This window comes from Fusarium mangiferae (genome assembly GCF_900044065.1).
Source record: "Fusarium mangiferae strain MRC7560 genome assembly, contig: FMAN_scaffold030, whole genome shotgun sequence".
NCBI lineage: Eukaryota > Fungi > Ascomycota > Sordariomycetes > Hypocreales > Nectriaceae > Fusarium > Fusarium mangiferae.
In genome coordinates, this window is record NW_024573950.1 from 62,505 (window position 1) to 84,599 (window position 22,095).

Consider the following 22,095-nt stretch of genomic DNA (forward strand, 5'->3'; position numbering starts at 1 on the left):
TATGCGCTAAGAACCTGGATGCCCCTTGTGCCCATCTCCGCTCGGGGCTGCTGCCACACATTCCGGCGCTATAATGGGGGCGTGTGTTTAAGAAGCGATCGCTTCAATCGCTGTTGGTGCTGTCACCCACCCAGGAATATTGCATGTGTTAAGAGTTCAGAACTGAAAGAAGCAAGCATATCATCCTTGAACCTGTAGAGCATATCAATACTTAAAGGAATGTGCAACCCGGCGAGGCAACTACTTGCAGGCCTCACCGACACTGGTTCGCAAAGCGCTCAGCCTCCCTTTCCGAACAGCCACTTCATGATCTCTTCTGAGACCCAGCAATACTCGGGTCGCGGCGCATACGACACAACAGGTTGTCCAAAGCCTCCACCAAGACCTAGACCATCATGAGAGGAGCCGTTCTCGCGCTATCCATTTGTACTGCAGCCTTGCTATCTTCCTTGATTGCCATGGCGGCCTTGGTTTATCATGTTTATTTTGTATTAAAGAAGACCAGAAAGCAGCTAGACGGTATGTAATATACGCATCCGGGGTGATATGTACTAACAATATCAAGAAGCAAATATCACTGAACTAAGCCCATGGAAGGTTTACCACATTTACTTTATGGTGCATAATCCTCAAGCCTGGACCAAAAACAGAAACATTACTTATGGCCATGCTGAGATACAAGACTCCGAGAACCACTGCACCTATAATCTCTATTCCTGTCTTGATTTTACAATTAGGGGATTTAACAAGGCAACGAATGAGTTCGGTGATATCGGGACTTTAGGAACAGATGTTGTTGCCGTTAAGGGTGCCAGTAAAATCATACTTACAGGAATTATAGTTGATGAACCGTGCTTGCTGGGAGGGGCTAGCCGTTCACTTGTAAAGATGGGTTTACCAACAAGACTGATTCCTGTGGATCCCCCGGACGGGTCGGGGGGCATAAATGACCCATGGGTTGCCCTTAGTGGATGACTTGTGGTTATTCCAGTCAGAGAAATATTTAAGGTCCCCATTATCTCTTATGTCTTGAATCATTATGTATTTACTATTGTATCCTCTACAATTCCAAACCGGAATAGCTATAACAGAACCGCAGCAACTCACCTCAACATGCCCAACTTTTGCGATCACAAACACCAGTACACTACAGTCCAGGGGAACTCCAGCCCTCACTGCATGATCTGGATGTGCACGGACTGTGACCTACTTGTGTGCCTAACTATTATAAGCTATACTAAAGTGACCAACGCTTGTGCACACGAGTTCCGAATGCTCAAGTCAGACAACACTTTAGTTCAGTGGCTCTGCCAGCACTGTCACTCAGGCCCCCACTGGATCATCTGGGAGTGCACATACTGCAAGCGGCATCTGTGCCGACCTTGCACGGACTGCTAGGCTTTTGAGGCCTCCCAATTGGGTATTTAAAGCTTGCAATGCCATGTCAAGAAACAAAACATCATCAAACTTCCTGTCTTCACAAAATTGAATCGAGCAACACCAACGATGCTACCTGCGCTGCCCCGACCCGAAGACTGGTCACAGGATGTCCAATATACCGTGGTACTTGACCCTGTCTTCAAACTCCTTGGTAAGGTCATATTTCCCACTGTTTTAGAAAATGCTCACCAGTGTAATAGAGTACGCAGGGATAGACCAAGACAAATGCCGTGTGCTAAAGGTATCACCGCAATGGCAAGCTTTGAATGTGTTCTCTTGGATCCCAGAGAACCAACTTGTGTGGATTGTACCGGGAACAGTTCAATATTTGGCAGATTTCAGTCAGTGTAATTTCAAGAAAGCAAACTATTTTGAAGTTCCGATGAAGTAGATGAAGGGCAATGCATTGTGGCAGCGGAGAGTCATAATTGGTACCTAGGGTATGATAACGGGGAGCTTCATTATGAGTGGAAGGAGCGTAAACAAGCTTCCTAAATAGAGATCTCTTCCCACTCGTCTCACTTCTCCTGGAAGAGACGAAGTCAAATATCTGGTGATAATGGCAGAGGCAACAAGCAAATTCGGTATTATTACGGGGAGCTTCTTTATACATTCAAACAAGTGCTCTACATAGCAAGGAGTGAAGGGAGCAATCTGGAGATATGAGGAGAGCCTAACCATTGCAGATGTGATCTCCATTTCCACGTCTAATTTCGAACAGGTGTAGGGGGGTCTCCAGCGAGGAGATGACGCAACCGAGCTTCAACGGTGACTGAAATGCATGTCATGCCGAGTCGAAATAACTGCTCCTCAGTACGAGCGAAATCTGGGTGAACACAGTAACCTGCTGCGCCCATTTCGTAACCGATGATAATAGCCAACTCCGTTTCTTTGATACCAGAGTAGCCGATGGTTTCGAGAACAGAGAAAAGACGTACTTGCGACGGCACACCTCTAATAGACAGTGCCATCTGAACGTAATTCTCGTTGGTATAGCGCTCGAGATTCTTTTTTACCTCGTCGTCGGTGATGTAAGGCAATCGGAAGTGTGCGCGAAGCCTCTGGATATTCCTAACGATAAAATAGGAGGGACGCGCGCATTTGCTGTTCTTGATGAAAATCGAGAGATCTGTATCTGGACAAAGCAATCGTTGAGTATTTGCTAATGAAAACAAAATGTGAATATAGCCAGCATAGTTATACTCTGACGGAGGAGCGGGCTGATCAACCAGGCTGCGAACCTGTTGGAGCTCTTGCCTGAATTGCTCTTGTTGCAGTATGAGTTGGTCAAGGTGTCGATATATCTGGGTTCTGAACACAAGAGGAGCGGTAAAAGTGACCGTCATTTTGTTCGAGACTTGAAACTTGTAGATTTTGGTAGAGACAAAGCAAAGATCGAGGTGGGAGGACACTTGGTGAGAAAGACGAAAGATGCAGGAAGGTAAAAGGGAAGAGTAAGGGTGGGGATGGCCAGTACTTGTGACAGATGCTTCACTGACCTGTCAGCCAAGGCCTCACCCAATAGGTAAAACTTTCCCATCTAGTCCTAAAACAACGGGACGTAGAATAAGTAGCCATGTCGTCCGAGATGACGATAAAGGCCTTCTGAGTTACAGTTTAGAAAGGAGCACTAAAGCAAGGGTAATCACACGCCCCCTTGGACCGCACACCCATCCACGCTTTGTTGCTTACAACCCTACAGCCTATAGTGGAGCTGCCAGCACTATCACTCAGGCCATTGACCCTCCCCCCACTGGATGGTCCGGCGATACATACTGCAGGCTGCACCTATGCCGACCCTCTACGCATGAGTCGTGAACGGACGGCGCCAAGCACTTACATGTCTCTCTCTCCTCTTCCCACAGAGACATAATATTTAAAGCTGGGATTTATGCTGAGTCCTCTCATCAATCTCACGTTGGCTCCAAGATTTCAGACTATTGTGCAAGTACCCCCGAACTTCTTAAATCATCTTTCATTACCCAAAGGCTCAAAATAATGACATCACTCACGTCGCCAGAGGAACCTGTAATTATTGACATACTTTTTGCACAGCTAGGTAACATCAGTTGCAAACTTGGCATCAGCAAGCCCTAACATGTATCAGTAGAGCAAAGGTTTCTCCAGCATACAGACGGTACCGTCATCAAGGATACCTTTACTGTTGATAGAAAGCATGCTCTCTGTGTAGTAAAGCATAGTCTGCTGGAACTAGAACAAAAATCTGGCTGGAAATTGATTCAGAAGGAGGATCAAAGTATTGTCATTGGGGCATACTGGTCGTGTAATGAATGCTGGGCATATCTAGGATATCACGAGGGAACATACTACGGGGCGTGGAACAGCGGGTAGATTTTAGACAATTTATGAAGAAACACTCTAAGAGAATGAGTTTTATTTAATGTATAAGTGAGAAATTAATTAAAGAGTGTTCGCTTTTAAGTAACTTGGACTAAAAGAGTGGAAAGTCAGAACAACAAGAGCAAATCATCTGGGTTTGCGTGGTTAGTGTTGTGAGTAGGATCTAAGACCAGGAGATGAGAGCTTCACGGGCAACAGAGTTGAAGATGGACTTTGAGCGTCCGCATTGACATCACTCTCTAGCTCGCTTTGGGCATCCCAAGATTGCTGATAGTGGTCTTCCATGTCCACACATGAGCCCGTGTCGGATTCAAGGGATTGTTGAGTAGGGTGCTGCATTGTTGAAGCTTGGTATGTCGGTGCATTTGCAGGACTAGGGCGTTGATACATCCCACGGGCGATTCCGGTCCCGATGAGAAGAATATTCTTCTGAGCATGAAGTGGAAAGGCATAGCGTTTTTCACAGCCGAGAAAGAAGCCAAAAATAATAGCTAGCTCCGTGCTCATGACTTTCCACCGATTGGCTAGCCCTAAGCTGGCGGGAGTCCGTTGATCTAAGCATGCTAGGATAAAAGGCAAACTGTCTTCTCTCTCGGGTAGACACATGATAGGGATAATATCGCCATGGATCTCGCAGTAGCGATTGTAGATCTCGATGGTATAATCCTGCAGGTTCATGACGCTGCTATCCACTCCCATGGGTGGAAGCCCAAGCAATTGGCGAAGATTGTGGATTTGCCTCAGGATGAACATGAGCATGGATTCTTGCTTGCTCTCTTCAATCAGAGTTGTAATGGTTTCATCCGGAAGAAGAAGCCGTCGGAGACAAGCTAGCGAAAGGATAATGCCACCATAGCCTATATCGTTCTGCACTAAGACAGCAGGCTGCTTGGTTTGGCCAAGGTGAATATCGAGCACTTTCTCTTCAATTCTCTGCATGGAGCTCAAGAACTTGCTCATTTGTTGTTGGGGAGGTGACTGAGGAGGGGTAGGAGGAAGTGCCAGTGGCGAACCTGGAGGGGGGCAGGATGGAGGCTGACCGATACGCGGCGATAGGTCTGACCACCGGCTTTGCGGAGAGGTATCGGCATCCAGGGCACCTTTGAGTCTTTCAAGGCGGTCCCAAATCAGCCAGCAGTCTCTGGGAAGCGAGCTGTTCATGTCGAAGTAAAGGACTCGGCAATGTTGAGATAGATGAATGCCAGTGGCAGCGATGAGCTGAAGTGGTAGGTCGGTCGAGTAGTCGTCAACCTGAAGGTTGAGAGACTGATTCAGTTCACGAAGAACCCCCTCAGCCTTGTGATTTCCCTTTGCTTGCTGCTCAAAATACATCTTCTCGAATCGAGTGTTTTGAGGACATCGCCGTTCCTGAGAAAGTTCGCTGAAGTTAAGAGAAAGTTCATGATTCGAAGTTTCTCGGTTTTGTGGGCGAGCTTTCATGTCCGAGTAGATGTCATCCCGAATATTGGCAACAAAATCGCGAAGCGTCGACTTCTTCATCGATTGAAGTGTCGAGGAATATAGTGGTCGGACACTCTGACGATTGTAACACAATTTGAACTTGAGTGAAAGAAAGTTGATAGCAAGTATCTGCAGCTCGTGTTCACTCTGAGCCTCTGAGGGTTCAAGAGTTGAAGTGCCCTTAACAATTGACATGACTCTGAGGATTGAATCTGGTAAGGAGTTGCTGCTTGGCCGTGCAAGAGAGAAGATATGAAAAGGACAAGAAGCGGGGAGCGGCCAGTATTTGCGACAGAACTTTCGTCAATTAGTTAACCGATAACTTGACAGGCAGACGATTCTTTCCTGTTCTGTTCTAGAGCAGCTGAAACCTGGGACAAGCAAGCATGCCGTCGTCCGAGATGACGAGGCAAGGCTTCTGGGTTGCAGATGATAAAAAACCACTAAATCGAGAGCACTTGCACGCCCCCTCTCGTCGATCCACGCCCTTGCTCGCTTAGTCCCCTGTTGTTAATGGTATGGATCGTCCCCTGTCAGCGCCTCGCCCTTGTCGACGCCGGGGCCAGTCTTCATGGGCAATACTGCCTTGTCCCATAAAAGAGCTGCAGGGGCAATGATCAATGGGTGCATAAATACAATTGGTCTGTGCGAAGTACACATCCATTTGAACGTCGTGTCGTAACTTGGGGGGTAGCTTGGGCGCGGTGCTTGCGGTGAACAAGACCTCGGGGTATCAAGACTTGCCATTCATTGGCGAACTCACTCTGGACAGTTATCTAGCAAGACATGCCGTCTCGTTTTTTGTCTCATAGTCAGGCATACCGAAGATTTAGTCTCGAGTACTCAGTTCTGCGCGGGCAGACCAGCAGTCAAATAATGCTATTTAGGTCATTGTACGAACGGTAGAATCAATTAAGCTCTAGTAATACTGAAAGAGTAAAGTAGGATTATTATATGAGAAAGGAAAGATAATCTCCTGCAACGAGAGGACTTCTGAAATCGCACCCCTATACAAGACACTAGGCTCCGACGACATGACAAGGCTGTCATCGTTCGTCAAGAGGTCTCAGGGAATGAATAAAGGCTTCCAAATCTCCATTTGCTACCACTGTCCCAATTAGAAACATATGCTCCTCAGTGCGAATATTATTAGGATCAATCAAGCGCCCCATCCTACCAAGAAAGGATCTGAGGATAATAGCAAACTCTAACATCTTGAGACCATGATAGTTTATGGCTCCAATATCCGGCCCTCTGGATTTCAATCGTGCTAGTACAGCAGAGTGAGGGTGAGGAGAGATTTCAGTGCAGAAACTAATAACTGGGACCTTGTTGCGTTGTCTATACACATCGTACAGCTCGTTCACATATCCCTTGAACATCTAAGTTTCCCCCGGTAGATACTAATCTAGCAAGTGTAGCTTTGATCGAAGCTGATAGAGTTTGTCCAGAATAAACATAGATAGCGGCTGACTTCTGCTCTCTTCTATCATAGAGAAGATCTGTTTCTGCGGAGAGAGTATTTGGTCCATGGTGGCCAGCGCGAGTACGATGACGGCATCTTCGATTAAACAGTTGGCAGTAGAAGAAGTTCGATGAAACAAAGGTTGGTCAGGTTGGTTGAGGATTTCGAGCTGTTCCAGTTCACCGAACGAGGTATCGTCTGACTGGAGACAGAAGGGAGATGGAGTTGATAGACAAGTACGGGCATGTTTGAGGACGGGAGTCAACGGAGGCGATAGGCTATCATGCTGTAGAGAATTGAGGGGAGTAATGAAAGGTGATGGAGTATCAAAAGAAAGGTCCATGGAGTCTTCTGTGCTTCCCATTGTGTCTGATGCTGAAAGTTGGTAAAAGTTGATAGGAAGGTAAGATGAAGTGAGCATCGAGGCGGGGGATGGCCAGTATTTGTGACAGAGCTCAACTCCTGAATGCCCGGCCTACCAACACCCTAGAAGCCCGTCCATGCCCCTGCTTGCTCAGCCGTTGTTGGTCGAGTCAACAGCACAAAGCCCGGGCTGAAACTTACACACCCCTTCATCTCATGTAGTTGCACGATGATAGTACTTGCCAGAGATCAGACGGAATTCTTGCGGTGAAGCAAAACAAACAGGGGAAGCAGCTGCAAAGTCGAGGACCCCTGAATGGATCGTGCTGAAGTTGTAGCAAGGTTCGGTTAAGGGAAGCCATGTTCAAGTAGTGAGTTACTGTGAAGTTCAACAGGCCATCTCCGCCATGTATTTTAACGACAGTGAAGATTATAAAACCACGGTTGGTATGCAATATCCCTCAAATCAAAGCCAAGTCAATTTCCACTAAGATGAGCGACTATTGTATCCTAAACCAAGAAAACCGTAATGTCCTTCATGACTTCCTTGAACTCCATGGTGAGTCTCTCTCATCGCGCCCGTCTCCCATCGAACATTTCTAATAAATCAAGGGACAATTTTCGAAGGAAAGAGTAGGGACTTCAGGGATCCCTTTACTTTAAAACCATATCACAACGTTTCAGAGGACATTTTTATCGTTAACATATCTGAACACGAGATTGATGTGTCTTTGAGGTTATGGAAGTATTTGAAGTCAATTAAGTCATGGTCATCTCGACTTATAATGGGCAGACAGGATGCAATTGTTTATTACCACGAGATCATTCAGAAATAAAAAGGACATGGAGTCTTGCTTATATCTAGAGATCTTAGATTGAGATTGAAGAGCCAAGAGACTCGTGACATGAACGTGTCCATTGATAATGGCAAGAAAGAAAGCAATTGTTTATTGCTGTAACCTAACTTCTGGGACCCCTAAAGCTGAGTGATGCGGCTGCAGTGCCTGATTTCAAATGAGGCTCTGGGTAAGCCGCGAGCCATGTTTCTTGAAGGGAATGGAGACGACCCCCGGTACATAGCGAGTGCACCCTGGACAGTAGGGCGGACCATAATCTTAGTTGTTGCCTTATACTTGCTGTTCGCCACGAGTCTCCTGTCTGTCATTTTCGACTCTCACTCCAGGCGTGATTCAATCTGTCGCCAAAACTCCATGTAATGTAGTAGCTGGCGGCAAGACCATGGTGTTCTTGATGCAGTTGTATGGACATACAGGCCCTTGATCTGCGGCCTCTGAATCAAATCCTGCAGCCACATCACCCTTCAGAACGAGGCTCTGGCGGTGAAAGTTAGAGAGATGAACGTTATATGAGGCGCTACCGTACCGAGAAATTTTGTTGTATAAGGTTCGCTTTCAACAAGTTTCACTCCACCAACATGGGTTCAGCACCCAGTAAGACTCTCTCTTCCACTATGTCTACACAATGCTGACAGCTCTGATGGCTCTCCATGTTATTCTATAACAAATAATGGAGATGGCAGTCCAATTGTAGAGAAATTGGCAGAATTCGGTCAAGATGACGAAAAGGATACAGAGAGCGTGACAACGATTAGCAGCGAACCCGAACCTGATTTAATGGACGCCAGTCGGGACGCAGAGAACATACCAACCTGACACGACACTCAAGAGAGCGAACGGGATGCAAAGAGCGTGACAATAAGTAGCAGCGAACCCCAGGCTGATTTAATGGAGGCAGATCAGAATGTTGTAATGACTTGTCTCGAGGTCCAAAACAGAGCTGAAGAACATAATAAAAAAAAACGAAATAACAAAGGTGCGCGTTGTTAGATGAGCCATATAAAAATAGTCAACGAAAATTCGAGAGGTGCACCAGATTGTGACTTCCCAGGAAGTCGGCGCTTGAGAGTGGCTTGACGTAGCACCGCCTCAACGCCGTGGCGGGCTGCATGATGCGGGGTAATCTTATCAGTTGGGTGATAACCCAGCACCGTGCCTACAAGCTGGCCCGAGCATCCCTGCGCGCTCGGCTCTCCCAGCCGCAAGCAATGGATACATAAGTAGCGTGATGCTCGAGTCTCAAAGACCAGCCATGAAAGCACTGTCGCATCCGCCCCGCACCAACTTTCGCAGCAACACTATGTCCACACACAATCCTCTCATCTCAGAACTTGACTCACTCGTCACAAAAGCACGGGACCTTTCGTCAAGCTTCAGTACACTACATGGCATGGTTCGCGATAAAGCCACTCAAACGACGCGGCAAATGGGTTCCCAGCAACTCGAGAATCCGGCCGCTGAGCTACTGGCGACAGTCTTGAGTGGCATGGATGGTTTGGGTGACCAGTTACAGACACTGACATTGCAGGCTGAAGATGCCCACGCCCAAGCCCAGAATCTCATGCTTCCCAGCAACGAACAGCCTGCACAGACATTTGATGATCCACAGCCCGTGGACTCAGAGGATGTGATCATGACGGGGAGCGATTTAGCCTCGGCCAACAGTCTGTCTGACTCACCCAAGGAGGGAGGCAACGATATCAACGACCGTCGCGCAGTCACTTCGAGCCCAACCAACCGAAGCGCAAGAGCCGACCTGAATACAAGGCGAGAGGGGAGATCCTTCGCAAGGAGCCACTCGGTTGGGACTGAATCATCAGCTGCCTCCATGGCCATAGACACGTCACCAGCCGGTTCCGTTGCGACTCACATCACATGGCCGGAGAGCTCTGGTCGGTCTGCTGACGGGGATGAGGCCATGTTGGACGTCGATGACACAGGAGATAACGTGCAGAAACGGCAGCCTGACCTTGGAGGCCTCAAAAGAATCGCTGACTCTGGCTCGGGACAGGACCCCGCGACTGGCGACAAACCCAGCTCCCCTGACGCGCCGAGTCCGGTCACTGACGACAGAACTGGCCAGCCAACTCAGAGTCCTGAGGTCAGTGAAAGGGCCAGTTCCTCTGAGCCACAAAGTCCTACGGCACAGACTGAAGCTGAGCTGCACGACGACCGGCTCGCCAGCCCCCCGGTGAACAGCGATATGAGGCCCAATGATTCTCATGCCGATGATCTCACTCAAGGCATGGAATCAGCCATGGATATCCTGGCCGCGGCCGCAGAGCAGCATCAGTCGCCAGGGAGTGGAGATGAGCAACGCTCCAGCGGCCAACAGACAGAGTCTCCCTCTGCCGGCCCACCTGGCGAACGAAGCGATACCGCCAGCACACCACCAGCGATACAGTCCACGCCGCCCAACGGGACACGCTCCTCGCTTCCTCCGACAACAGTTCTCACGCCGGCTGATATGAAAAGGCTCGTCCCCAAACTTGCCGAGATGGAACGTGAAGGTGAACACCAGCACTTCTCTGTTCCTCGCAGAAATGTTGACTTGGCCCACATGAAGGAGATGGTCAAGACGACTGATGAAAGGTGGCAGACCACGAGCACTCAGTATGTGCCAGGTCCAAAAGGCATGGGCTACGCAAATATTTACGTCCCGGATCGTCGACCTCCAATCCACTGGGAGGGGTTCACTACCCAATGTCAGCGGCCAACAATTCCGGAAATCGTGGCAATCTTTGAGAAGTATGCCTCAGATCCTCCTCGAGAAGATATTCCGTATTATATTGGCAATCTCGATATTCTTCCTGAAGAGCGTTTGGATCCTGGACCTGAGATTACGGGAAACCCTGAACTTAAGGACCTACACGTCCCGTATCACCATATTGGTGGTCATGGTTCCGGAAACCGTATACATAGGGAAGATTTCATCACATTCCGATCCTATAATGAGGTCTACTTCGGAACCGGGTATAAACTTTGGCTGGTGATTGAAGAAGATCACATAGCTAAGTTCAATGCATTTGTCAAAGCAAAATGGGACTGTAACGAATGCGACCTGTTTGTTTCACACCAATGTCTTCTCCTCGCTCCCTCCAGACTTGACAAGGCGGGCATACGTTATAATGTTGCGGCCGTTGGATGTGGTGAAGCCTTCTACACCTTACCGGGACAGCCGCATGCGATTATCAATTTTGGACATTGCGCCGCTCATTCGATTAACTACATACCACCTGGGGAGGAAATTGACTTTAGCAAGATCACTACGTGTACCGACGATGGCATGTATGTTGTTGGGAAAAAATATGGGCAAACCACTGCCTCCGTGCAGGAATTGGTCCAAACCAACAAACGAAAAGCACATCAGCAACTCTCCCAAGTCGCTCCAAAGAAGACACGAACCTATACCGCAGCCCATCGGGGATTAATCGAGATCGAGCAAGGCCTGAAAGGGATACGTTATCGTCCAATCCAAATCGACCGCGAGCATCCCTCGGCCGCAGAGTTGAATGTATACAAGCGAGTCGCTGCTGTCCGTAGCACAGCGGCCATACAACAGTTCATTACTCTGGTGAAGGATTGGAAGAATGAAGGGGTCCCCGTCCATATCGACAAGAGTCAAGATAAGCTGAACCAGTCAGTGCAATTAGTGAAATTCTTTGAGGGCAAAGCAAATTTGTCAAAGTTCGAACTTCGTCTTAATCAATGCAAACTAGCTCATGAAGCTGATACGAAAAAGGGGCCTTTAGACAAGGCCCATAATGCAGGCTATCTTGCAACTCTCGCAATTAAGCATAATGTGCTGGTGAGTTGGTTGATAAGGCACATTCAAGAGGGCAGGAAATGGAATCGTATCTGTCAATCACACGATGGATTGCTCCCCTTTATCTTCTTGGACTCAAAAAATCCTTTTGGGTTGAAAAAAAAAAGACTGGACCGATCTCTATTGCGAAAAATTTAACGACGAGGCGACTGCATTCTGCAGTCTACTTGATGATAAGTATATGAGGAACCTATGTGAAGCAGGAAAGACCTTTGAGGCACGAGTTTGTGGCAGCGTGAATTCTGGTGGATTCCTATGGGAAGAGAACGAGCTGGACCTGGACTCAGAAGACATCGATGAGTTACTTAAGCAGGTCACCGGAAATGAAGGCACGTGACTAGTCAATGGCTTAGTCAGAATAAGCTGCAGCTTTTTCTGACTCAGCATATGCCTTATGGCTACCCTACACTTTAGCCCAGTAGTAATAAATATTTTTCTTTCGTTATTTCAATATTCTGCTAGCCAAAAGTCGCGCTCGTCCAAACTATACACTGGGTCCTGATTACACTTGCCGAACACTAAATACACTCGCGTAGGCAAAGAACTGGCATCACTGTTAGGCCAGCGCTTGTGTGATCTTGCAGCTTCACGTAGACTGATGCGACCACCGCTTGTCTTTATGCAGACCGCTGACTGAAGCGTTTGATGAAAAAGACGCGCAACACGGTCGAAAAAGGATTTCCAAGTGCCACTGAACAGTTTCACATTGCGTAATGCCAGTTGCTGCAGCTGGTGTTGACAGACAAATTCGATCAACTCATTTTCCGAAGTCCAGAGATGGCGAAAGTGGGCGCGACGAAGTGTTGGCCATTTCAAACGCCGTAGGTCTATTCTCTGGCTACTGGCTTGTCCTCCAGACTCGGTACCTAAAACAAGTTACCATAGATTTGGGAACGATCGTAGAAATTGTTGCACTTCGTCGTGCTCATAACCGCGTACCACCAAATTCCTGACGTTTAGAGACACAATATTCTCGTTAGCAACGAGCCATCCATTGTTCTGTATGTCGAGCGTGCTGGGAATATTCAAACTGGTTATCTGGGGGAAGCGAAGTACACTTGGCAATAGCCTGCATGCAAGGTCCTCTACTCTGGCTTTGAAGAAGGGACACACCGTGTCTTTTGGCAAAGTTGATTGTAGTATGCACTCTTCAACTTTCCCCATCGCCATGTATACACATGTGATAAGGTCAGGGTAGTCAGGCTAGGAAACATTTCCAAGATCATGGCCAGTCCGCTGACATCAGAGTCAAAGACCCGGGGCGCTTCTTGAGTGGCGAAACGCCTGTAAGCAACAAAGGCCTCTATCTCCGCTTATTTGTATAAGTCATCATGGCTGATAGCTTGGGGGTGAGTTTTCCACTCGTCAAAAGATCCAGGGTGTGGCCAAGTGCCATGATAGAGACTTAGGTGCCTGGCTGCAGAGATAGGACTCGTATTGTAGTTCTGGGAGTTACAAAGCTGCTCAAGACACTTAGCAGTATTGACTGCTTGAACGTGGTGGAACAAGGCAGCTGAAGCGGCATAAACGAATGCCTTTTAAGTCAGGTATGGACATTAAAGCCTAAGAGATCTCTATAATAAGTTCAAGGAGAAGACTCTCCATGGTGAAGATAGGTATAATTATAAATAAGTGATAGATGGGAAGAAGAATACATGCACTTAGAGAAAACAAATTAAAAGTTAGAAATTAATATAAAGAAGTAAATAACTTAATACTTAAGTAATTAATAGAAAGCAGTTTTAAGCAAAAGATAACAATTGTATTAAATTATTTTTATATGATATAAATACTTTTGTGATGTATCTGAGCTATCCTTAATTATCTGAAATTTCTGGTATCCTTGGAGAACTTGAGCCATTTCTTGTAACCGAACATCCTCCTCAATCTCTGTAGTGACAACAGCTCGTCTAGTAACAGCCTGGCCACGTCTACGAAGTCCCGAGTAACTGCATGGTACAAGGGGGACTGGTATGAAGGCCCAATAGCATGGCGGTGTGCTCCATGTTCTAATAGAACTTCTACACACCTCTCAGCCCAAGAATCACTGCGCACATCAAAGGTGTCATTCCTTCGTCTGGTTCAGTGTGGAGTGTGCGGGTATCGATTTTCGAACCACAGGTATCACGCATCGTCTTTGAGACGAATTCCAGCACAAAAGACCAGACGGCAGAAGAATTAAGACATATATGAGGAATTAGCATGTGTATCCAGACAAATCAGCAGACATTCTATGCTAAAAATTGCTCGAATGCCGCCTGCGAGTCAACCAAGCAACGTCCACACACTCTTGTCGATAGATTCCGCACCATTTCTCTATAGCGATAACCTGCTCTGCAAAACCTGAGCTGCATCAAGGCCGCGTGCCAATATGAGGCTGAGCAGCAGAAAATAGCGAAACTTGTAGCCAGGACCCGCCCCGGATTGACTATAGGACAGCGTTACCCCTTACTTGGCGAACAGCCCATTCGTGTGTCGTGCAAACGCGCATCTCGTTTTTATCGTCATTCACTATCTATGGTCCAGACTGCTTGCTCCCTGTCTAAGCAACCTAGACTTTCCGTCTCCTTTTCCTCCGTCTTCTCATACACTCGTTGTTACTTCCAGGAATCTTTGCTTCGTTCCTTCATGCCAACGCAACACCATGCTTCGCGACGAGGATACCTACAGTCTCCCCAGCTGTCGGCTTTGTCTATGTGATGACTTCTCTTTACACCCCAAAAGCTATTCAATTTCATCACGATTCATTTCTTTCTATTCTTATTGCCTTCAGCCAGATTCCTTTGTGGCCATGTATTCATTCACAATCTATGTATCGTTGCTGGCGATGGCGACAGCAGCAGGCAACAATAAACGCCATGTAGTGTGATACTTCACTTGTCTCAAGATGTCGCATTACTGAGTATGAGAGCCTCCACGCGGTTTCCTCAGACATTATCAATTAACGAAGGGTATCCAATACCTTGTCACCTCGTATTGGGGGACGACAGTGGACAAGTCTGTCCGATCTGTAGGTTTGTTTGGCATCTGTTTTGTTCGGAAGCTGTTGCTGTGTGTTCCTGGGCTCCGTTTATACGGGCTGCATCATTGCTCAGCTAAGGTCGCCATCGTCTGTGGATACCTAGTTTTCGTGGCATGCTCTGAGTGCACTGGGCTCGAAAAATCATTAAATAGCAAGAACAAAATTGGAGACAAAAGCCGCACACTGCGCGACACGACCTCGCCCACAGGCGGGATATGAGTGCGAAACAACTAGGCTAGACTGGGGGGATGCGTGAGAGTGGATTGCACATAACCAACAGAATTTTGTGAGAATAATCAAGCACCCATGATGTCAGAAGAATCATTACACTAAGTAGAAATTTCTGTTTGGCTTTATCTCTCCGGTGTCACGTCTGTTGTCGCTTGGAGTCCTTCTCCAACCGTGGTTCGACGAAAGAAGCCAACGATACGTTAAATTTTCGACCACACTACTTATGACTCGAGGACTCGAAATAGTGCGCTTCTGTAGGCGCTACTACCACCAATATGACGGATATTTTGAGGGCCTTGGCGCCAAAATAGTCGCAGCGATCCCCGCAGATGGCGATGGGTACCATAGTATGCCGTGAACAACAAACCGCACCTCGTGATGCGCTAACTATTTGCAGACCAGAAAGAAATATGCGGCGAGAGAACAGGCGCTTGAAGAATAGGTCTACGAGACTCGCGACGGACTCGAACCTGATCATTCTCAGTATGATGACTTATTCACGCTTCCTTCTGAGCTTCCACGGCTGGGTCACTACGACGCCGAGTACATCTACATCATCAATCTCGACCTCGAGATTCTCACCATTAACAACAGTATCCATTGGAAATTGGGCAATATACTACGAAACAACCTGTGGCTTCGCGCCATTGCGGACAGCATCTACCCGTATAAGCCGACCATCTCCCTCGACGTTTTTCCCGAAGAATATATAGCTTCATCAGCTCTAGAGCTTCCTACGCCGGACAGAATGATAGGATACAATTTTGCCACTGTAGTTCTAAAAAGGGACATGGAGCAAGCCCCAATTGCGTTTCTCAGGCATGTTCTCGCTGAGACGCTTATCGAACATAAAGACGACATCGTTAGATTTGGCAGAGGATGGAGCCCAGCCTTGTTTCCTTTCCTTCAAGTAGCCTTTACCCTCGTCTCAATCGCGTCCGGCCAGGCTAGCTTCTTTTATTTCCCCGACCAGCCGTTTGACCCTCGTTCTTGCTATTGGGTAGGATGCAACTCTAACCACCTCCACATGTCATCGGGATGGCTCGACCAAGACTGGGCTGGTGATCACGCTTCATTGCTCGAGTTTGGCTCTATGTCTCGTCGACCGGACGAGCTTCCGGGTGTGTCGCACTCGGAAACGATATATTGGCATGAGGATGTGCTTGTTAGCCTCTCACTGATAGTTGACGGCAAAGCTATCACGGAGGCTGTTACCTACGGCGTCGAACAGGGCCGTGTCAACCTTCAGATCGTTGTTTTCTCACTTTTCAAAGCCGCTTTTGCAGAAGCTAAATTTTAAAGCTATTCCTCTGTCGCCTTTGCAGGCAGCGTATTGCGTGAGCACACATCCGCGTGAACGACCAGAGCTCAAGGACAAAATGGAAGTTTAGTGTCGGCGCGAGGAGCTTATTATGAAGTTGCTGCACGCCGCCGCCAACATCTAAAACGGCAGGCATTCTCCCCCCGGATCTACACAACCGGATCTTGGACTTTGTGGACTACGGTACGTGGAAGAACTAGTCTGTCTTATCACGCGGGGTTCACCGCTACTGCCTCTGCAAGTACAGGCTCGATGATCACACTAGAGCTGTGGCCGGCCTTTTCGTGAGGCTGCAAAGGTATCACAAAAAACGTCTACTGTCCTTCGACTTTGAAAACATGCAAACAGGTAAAATCGAGCCAATGATCGAAGCCCCTCGTTGTTTTCGGACGGAAAGGTGTGATTGGATGCCGGTCGTTGGCAACGACCGGAAGGCTCTCACACTAGACGTGTTTATCCAGTATGAGCTGGCTGGGGATGTGCCGGCGGAAGAACGACAGCAATGATGATGCCAAATGAGGCCTGGAGGACAAAATACTGGAAGTGAACGGCTGCAGCATAAAACAGAGATGCAGCGGTACAGACCAAACAACCTGCAATCCTAATACCACTTCTGCCTGCTCTCACCTCTAACGGTTACCCTCGATCATGAAATAGAAGAACTGACCAGGGTCAATAATGATCATGTCGAATCTTCATAAGTTATGTGCGCGAAACAGTCTCTGTATTCCCAGAAACTCCATCCCAGTCACTCCTGACATGCGTGTAGGCAAACTGACAGATAAGAAATTGTGCCAGGGAAAACAATAGAGCACATTTGGGTCTAGCGTTGTATGTCAGTTGAAGAGTGAGTATTTTTTAGGCCTGACGAGCTTCTCCCGCAACTCAAACCTTTCCCCCCTCAGACGATGTGGTAATCACATTGTATCTCGTTACGAAAGGGTTGGAAGCAATTAGGGCAGTAGCTAGTCTGACCAAGACGACGGAGACAAATCGCCAGTCGGAGCAGTACGTCAGGCCATGGATGAAGAGGTGAGGGCGAGGAAGGCAGCCAATCGAATTGGCAATGCAAAGCTTTAGTAAAGGCTGTGAGGAACGAAGACCGCATCAAAGTAGTATTTGAGACGAAGGCGCCAAAGAGGTGGCAGAGAGGACGACGGTGGAGGGCGCAAGGGTGCTCCGAGACCAGCTATACCCGGCCAAGATCAACGGTGCCAATGGGACATGAGTTCCAGATTCATCTGGTAACATTCTGTCAAGTGCAACCGGAGTGTTGGGAAAAGAGAACGGGGCAATGCCAGCAAAGATTGCACTTGCTCAGCAATAAGGAGAACGGGAAGGTGTGTGACTTGATGGTGATCCAAGCCGGGTCATGCGCGATGATTGCTTGAAGACAGATACTTTCACTTAGCTGGAGAGTCGGCCAGCATCAACATTTTTGAGCGACGCCAAGGCCCGCCCAATGCTACAACTGCTGGGAGACTGGCCACAAGGCCTTTGCTTGCAGCAAGACACAACGATGCGGCAAGTATACGGAAATGGGTAATCGCTATTGAGACTGCTCTACCCTTGAGCCAAAGTGCGTCCTGTGTGGAGGACCGCACGAGTCGTTCAGTCAAAACTATCGGGTACGATAAACTACGTACTACCGATGGGCACTAACTAAGCATGATGAACCAAACAGACTTGCAGGACTATGCTGTGCTGGCAGTCGCCGAACTATACGCTCTTCATGTTAGAGATTGGCAGTGATGATGTCAAATAGCTACAGAAACTGGATCAAGTATATACCTATGAAGAGGCACGAGGTACAGTGGCCGATCTGGAGCATTCTCTGGATTCGTAGCTTCCTAGAGGTGGAACAGGTGCCGATACCCTCGGTCGATCTCACGGGGGCAAAACTTCGGTGGCCCTGCTGAGAAATCTTGGTGGTAACGGTGTACGGGGGTAAAGGTGAAGAAGCTTTGCGCACCGCTATGAGACAGCTATATGCGACCATTATGAGCTTTCGTAGCAGCACGGGGAAGAGAATGGACATCATTCTTGCCCGCGACTTCAACTGGCACGATCAGCTCTGGGGAGGCGATAACGTGACAGGCAGGAGACAGAGTGAGGCAGGGCTGATTATATTTCCCATAGACGAGCATGGCCCGCTCAGTATCCTTCCATGAGGCGCGAAGACATGGGAAGGATCAGGCAGTGGGATTATAATTGCTTGACGCTCGCATCAGCTGAGCTAGCAGACGGTTTGGTCCACTGCGGTTTACATCCGCTCGAGCATGGATCAGATCATAGGACCATCCAGACGGAGTTTGATCTCGCGACGCCCGAGAGGACAACGGAACCAAGATTGTTGTTCAAACATGTGCCCTGGAACGTAATCAGGGAGAGGACGAAGGAAAGCTCTCTCCACTTCCATGGGATGGCGACGTCTAGACCCAAACGAAAAGGCTTATGGGAATTGTTCTCCCTGCGATTCATGAACTGGTCCCGCGTGCGAAGCCATCACCGTTTGCTAAGAGATGGTGGACCATTGACCGCGCCATGCTTCGTAGGACGTACACGTTCTTGAGAGACCTGGCAAGTGCCCGGCGTCGGGCCGGCCAGCGGATCAACAGTCTGGAAGATCGAGCCAAAAAAGCAGCCAAAGAGCATCACAATGCGATCAAAAGACATAAGAAGGCGCACCGAGATGACTTTCTCGTCGATGGGTCCAATATCTGGCAAACTGCTAAGTCCCTCAAACCTGATAAGAGGCGTATGGTGATAAGGTGCCTCTGCTAAAAAGAACTAATGAAACAATGATGAAGGACAAAGTCGAACAGACGGAGGGAGTGCTTCATGTCTTCTTCCCACTGCTACCGATATGCATAGAAGACGAAGGTCCGCGACCGCGGCGCAGAGAAGTGGCCATGCCGAACCTTACGATGAAGGAGGTGGACCAAGAGGTGATGTAGGCCAAGGCTTGGAAGGCGCCTGATTAAGACGGACTTGCGACGATGATGCGGAAGCAGCTCTGGCTGGTGGTGAAGGAGCGGGTATTGTACCTGTTTCACACATCATTGAACACGGGACAACCACTTCGTTAGTGGAGGACGGCCAAGATCATCCCACTCAGGAAACCGAACAAGGGCGACTATAAGATAGCCAAGGCGTGGAGACCGATCTCGCTTCTATCGACGCTGGGCAAGATTTTCGAAGGTGTAGTGGCGGACCGTATATCGCATGCTGTCGAGACGTACACACTCTTACCCACTAGTCACTTTGGGGCGAGGGAGCGACGGTAAGCGGAGCAGGCTCTGTTGCTCTTCCAGGAACAGGTTTACAAAGTGTGGCGCGACCACAAAGTGGTCCGTATGGTCAGCTTCGACGTCAAAAGAGTCTACAACGTGGTGTTCAAGGACAGGCTGCTACAGAGACTCGAGGCACGGGGTATACCCACGGAGCTGTGTGGATCGACGCTTTCTGCTCGAACCGCACGGCTACCATTATGGTGAACGGGTACACCTCCGCGCTACGAGATCTGCCACAAGCTGATCTCCCGCAAGAATCACAACTATCGCCAATAACGTTCCTTTATTCAATGCAGACCTAGTGCAAAGTAAGATAGACTCAAGCGGAGACAATTGCTTTTGTCGACGACTACTCAGCCTGGGTCACAGGTCCGACGGCGGAAGACAACAGAGAAGGTATTTAGGCCATCATCGATCGTGCACTGGTATGGGAGACATTTGAGTGCGACAAGACGGTCATCGTGCACTTTACCCGTATCGTCGACTGTACCAGTCGTATACCGTTCACGATCAAGGGAGACGTGATCAAGCCGAAACTGAAAGCCAAGATCTTGGGCGTCATCACGGATGCGAGACTGAGGTTCAAGAAGCACATGGCTGAAGCAGTTACCAGAGGTCTCACAGCGACCATGTGTCTGAAAAGGTTGAAAATGGAATCCGCACGTACGGCTAGACAGCTTTTTACAGCCACTGTTCCTGGGACGATGGACTACGCTTTGGTCGTTTAGTCGCATGCACGAGGCGAGAGAGAGCTGAGGTGGTTCAACAGGGCTCAGAAGATGAGCGCGAGCCATCACGGTCGCTTTCCGGACGGTCTCGATAGTAGTGGCGGAAGTAGAAGCAAGCATATCGACGGTATGCGAGCGGCACGCCCAAGTAGGCATGCGGATGTACGTCAACATCAAGACGCTACCAAAGATGCATCCGTCCGTAGCCCTCAAGGTGTCAACGAATCGAAGATACATGTCGCCGCTGAAGAAGCTGACGCTTGCACATGAAGGAAGCGGGATGGAGCGGATGAAAACGATTGAGGCATATGCGTTACCGCCATGGCACAATTATGTGTCGTTCATCTACGAGGCCGACCGCGAAGCGGCGCTAACAACGGCGAAGAAGGTCAACGATACTGCCATAGCGACCAGCGCTTTTAGCAGAGAAGGCTTAGTGGGTAAGGGTGGCATGGTAGTCCAAAGATCGTCTGATCAAACAGACAAGATAGTGGCCAGGTACTCAATCACGATCGGGTCGCGAGACGACCAGAACCCGTACACAGCCGAGCTGGAAGCAATAGCGATGGCACTACGATATATGCTGGATGGTCTACAGGTTCGAGAGCTCACAGTGCTATAAAGTAGCCAGTTATATGACTTAGAACTAGCAACATAACCAACTTGTTTTAACTTTGGCAAAATCTACTGCGGTTTCCTAAGAGGTCCACTTTGTATCTGTCGATCTCGCTGGATCGCCGGCATTGTGCAGCCAACTTACACACGCCATTTCTGACTTTTTGACTCCCCGTCAGTATCGCCTTCGCTGTTGGTACTGAAGAGTGACTACTTCAGGACACAGCAGCTTGTGCTGGGGAAATATTCTTGCCTCCAGAGACTTGAATCTGTTACATACCTTTGTTTCTTGATATTTAAGTAAAAAGCGTCAATGACACGGACAAACAAATCGTCTGTTCACATGATAGCTCACTGTAATAACGCTATTAAAAGACTATTTACAGTTGACCGCCAAGCGATCATCATCATCAAAGCTTTGCTAAAGGCTATCTCCCCTGGAGATGAAGATTAGAAGGTATGATAAAGGTAAGACAGTACAGCTAAAGCAGCGTTATCAAGAAATTCTAATCGTAGAGCAAGAGGCTCGAAAGGAGAAATCGAGGAAAATTGGCTATAAGTACTGGTATTGTTCTTCTTTGTGATTTGCATCGCTCTGCATACTGGTCGGAGGTCCAAACGACTGTCTTACATTTTATTCTATTATCTGTCGCTAATCATCATGAAAGCACTTCTTAATGATACGTCACTACAGACCATCCTCACAAGAACACAACAGATCAATAACAAGCTTGGCAGTCCCGAAGTGGCGCCGGACTTGTGGATGGACAGAAACCTTGATGAATTGAATCAAATAGTCTATGAGCAGCTGCAAAGTGAAGGTTCCAGATCACAGAGTCCCCTGCAGAATTAGGGGCTAATTATCTGTCACCTCAGAGCGTCCCCCCCTTGTACGACGCACTTTTACGCATCTGGGGGTGGATTGACAAAGAAGTACAAATCCCGCGAGATCCAGCTGCTCTCTCCAAAGATATCGGTAAGAGGTACCCTTGGTGGGAACACCTTGTTACAAAGGTCCTCGAAGCAGAAGAGGAGGTACTGTGCCTAACTTGTTAGCCATTGTGTACCGAAGCTAACCTTAAGTGATCCTGTGGGATTTATTTACCCTTCAT

At 48.3% G+C, this 22,095-nt stretch overlaps 6 protein-coding genes across 6 annotated transcripts; 3 read left to right on the forward strand and 3 right to left on the reverse strand.

Annotated features, from left to right (window-relative positions):
* Positions 1-2,147: 2,147 nt before the first annotated feature.
* FMAN_15413 (uncharacterized protein) lies at positions 2,148-2,786 on the reverse strand (the record flags this gene model as incomplete). The annotated part of the gene is made up of 1 exon (XM_041826134.1): positions 2,148-2,786. One exon carries the CDS (start codon positions 2,784-2,786, stop codon positions 2,148-2,150), a length of 639 nt encoding a protein of 212 aa, XP_041691445.1.
* A 1,159-nt stretch (positions 2,787-3,945) lies between these two features.
* On the reverse strand, positions 3,946-5,457 carry FMAN_15414 (uncharacterized protein; the record flags this gene model as incomplete). The annotated part of the gene is made up of 1 exon (XM_041826135.1): positions 3,946-5,457. The coding sequence occupies one exon, from the start codon at positions 5,455-5,457 to the stop codon at positions 3,946-3,948; it is 1,512 nt and encodes a 503-aa protein (XP_041691446.1).
* Positions 5,458-9,373: 3,916 nt separating this feature from the next.
* On the forward strand, positions 9,374-11,911 carry FMAN_15415 (uncharacterized protein; the record flags this gene model as incomplete). The annotated part of the gene is made up of 1 exon (XM_041826136.1): positions 9,374-11,911. The coding sequence occupies one exon, from the start codon at positions 9,374-9,376 to the stop codon at positions 11,909-11,911; it is 2,538 nt and encodes an 845-aa protein (XP_041691447.1).
* A 3,450-nt stretch (positions 11,912-15,361) lies between these two features.
* On the forward strand, positions 15,362-16,326 carry FMAN_15416 (uncharacterized protein; the record flags this gene model as incomplete). Its single annotated transcript, XM_041826137.1, has 2 exons — positions 15,362-15,373; positions 15,511-16,326. The coding sequence occupies 2 exons, from the start codon at positions 15,362-15,364 to the stop codon at positions 16,324-16,326; spliced, it is 828 nt and encodes a 275-aa protein (XP_041691448.1).
* A 2,565-nt stretch (positions 16,327-18,891) lies between these two features.
* Positions 18,892-19,327, forward strand: FMAN_15417 (uncharacterized protein; the record flags this gene model as incomplete). Its single annotated transcript, XM_041826138.1, has 2 exons — positions 18,892-19,105; positions 19,158-19,327. 2 exons carry the CDS (start codon positions 18,892-18,894, stop codon positions 19,325-19,327), a joined length of 384 nt encoding a protein of 127 aa, XP_041691449.1.
* Positions 19,328-19,993: 666 nt separating this feature from the next.
* On the reverse strand, positions 19,994-20,524 carry FMAN_15418 (uncharacterized protein; the record flags this gene model as incomplete). Its single annotated transcript, XM_041826139.1, has 1 exon — positions 19,994-20,524. One exon carries the CDS (start codon positions 20,522-20,524, stop codon positions 19,994-19,996), a length of 531 nt encoding a protein of 176 aa, XP_041691450.1.
* Positions 20,525-22,095: the final 1,571 nt, after the last annotated feature.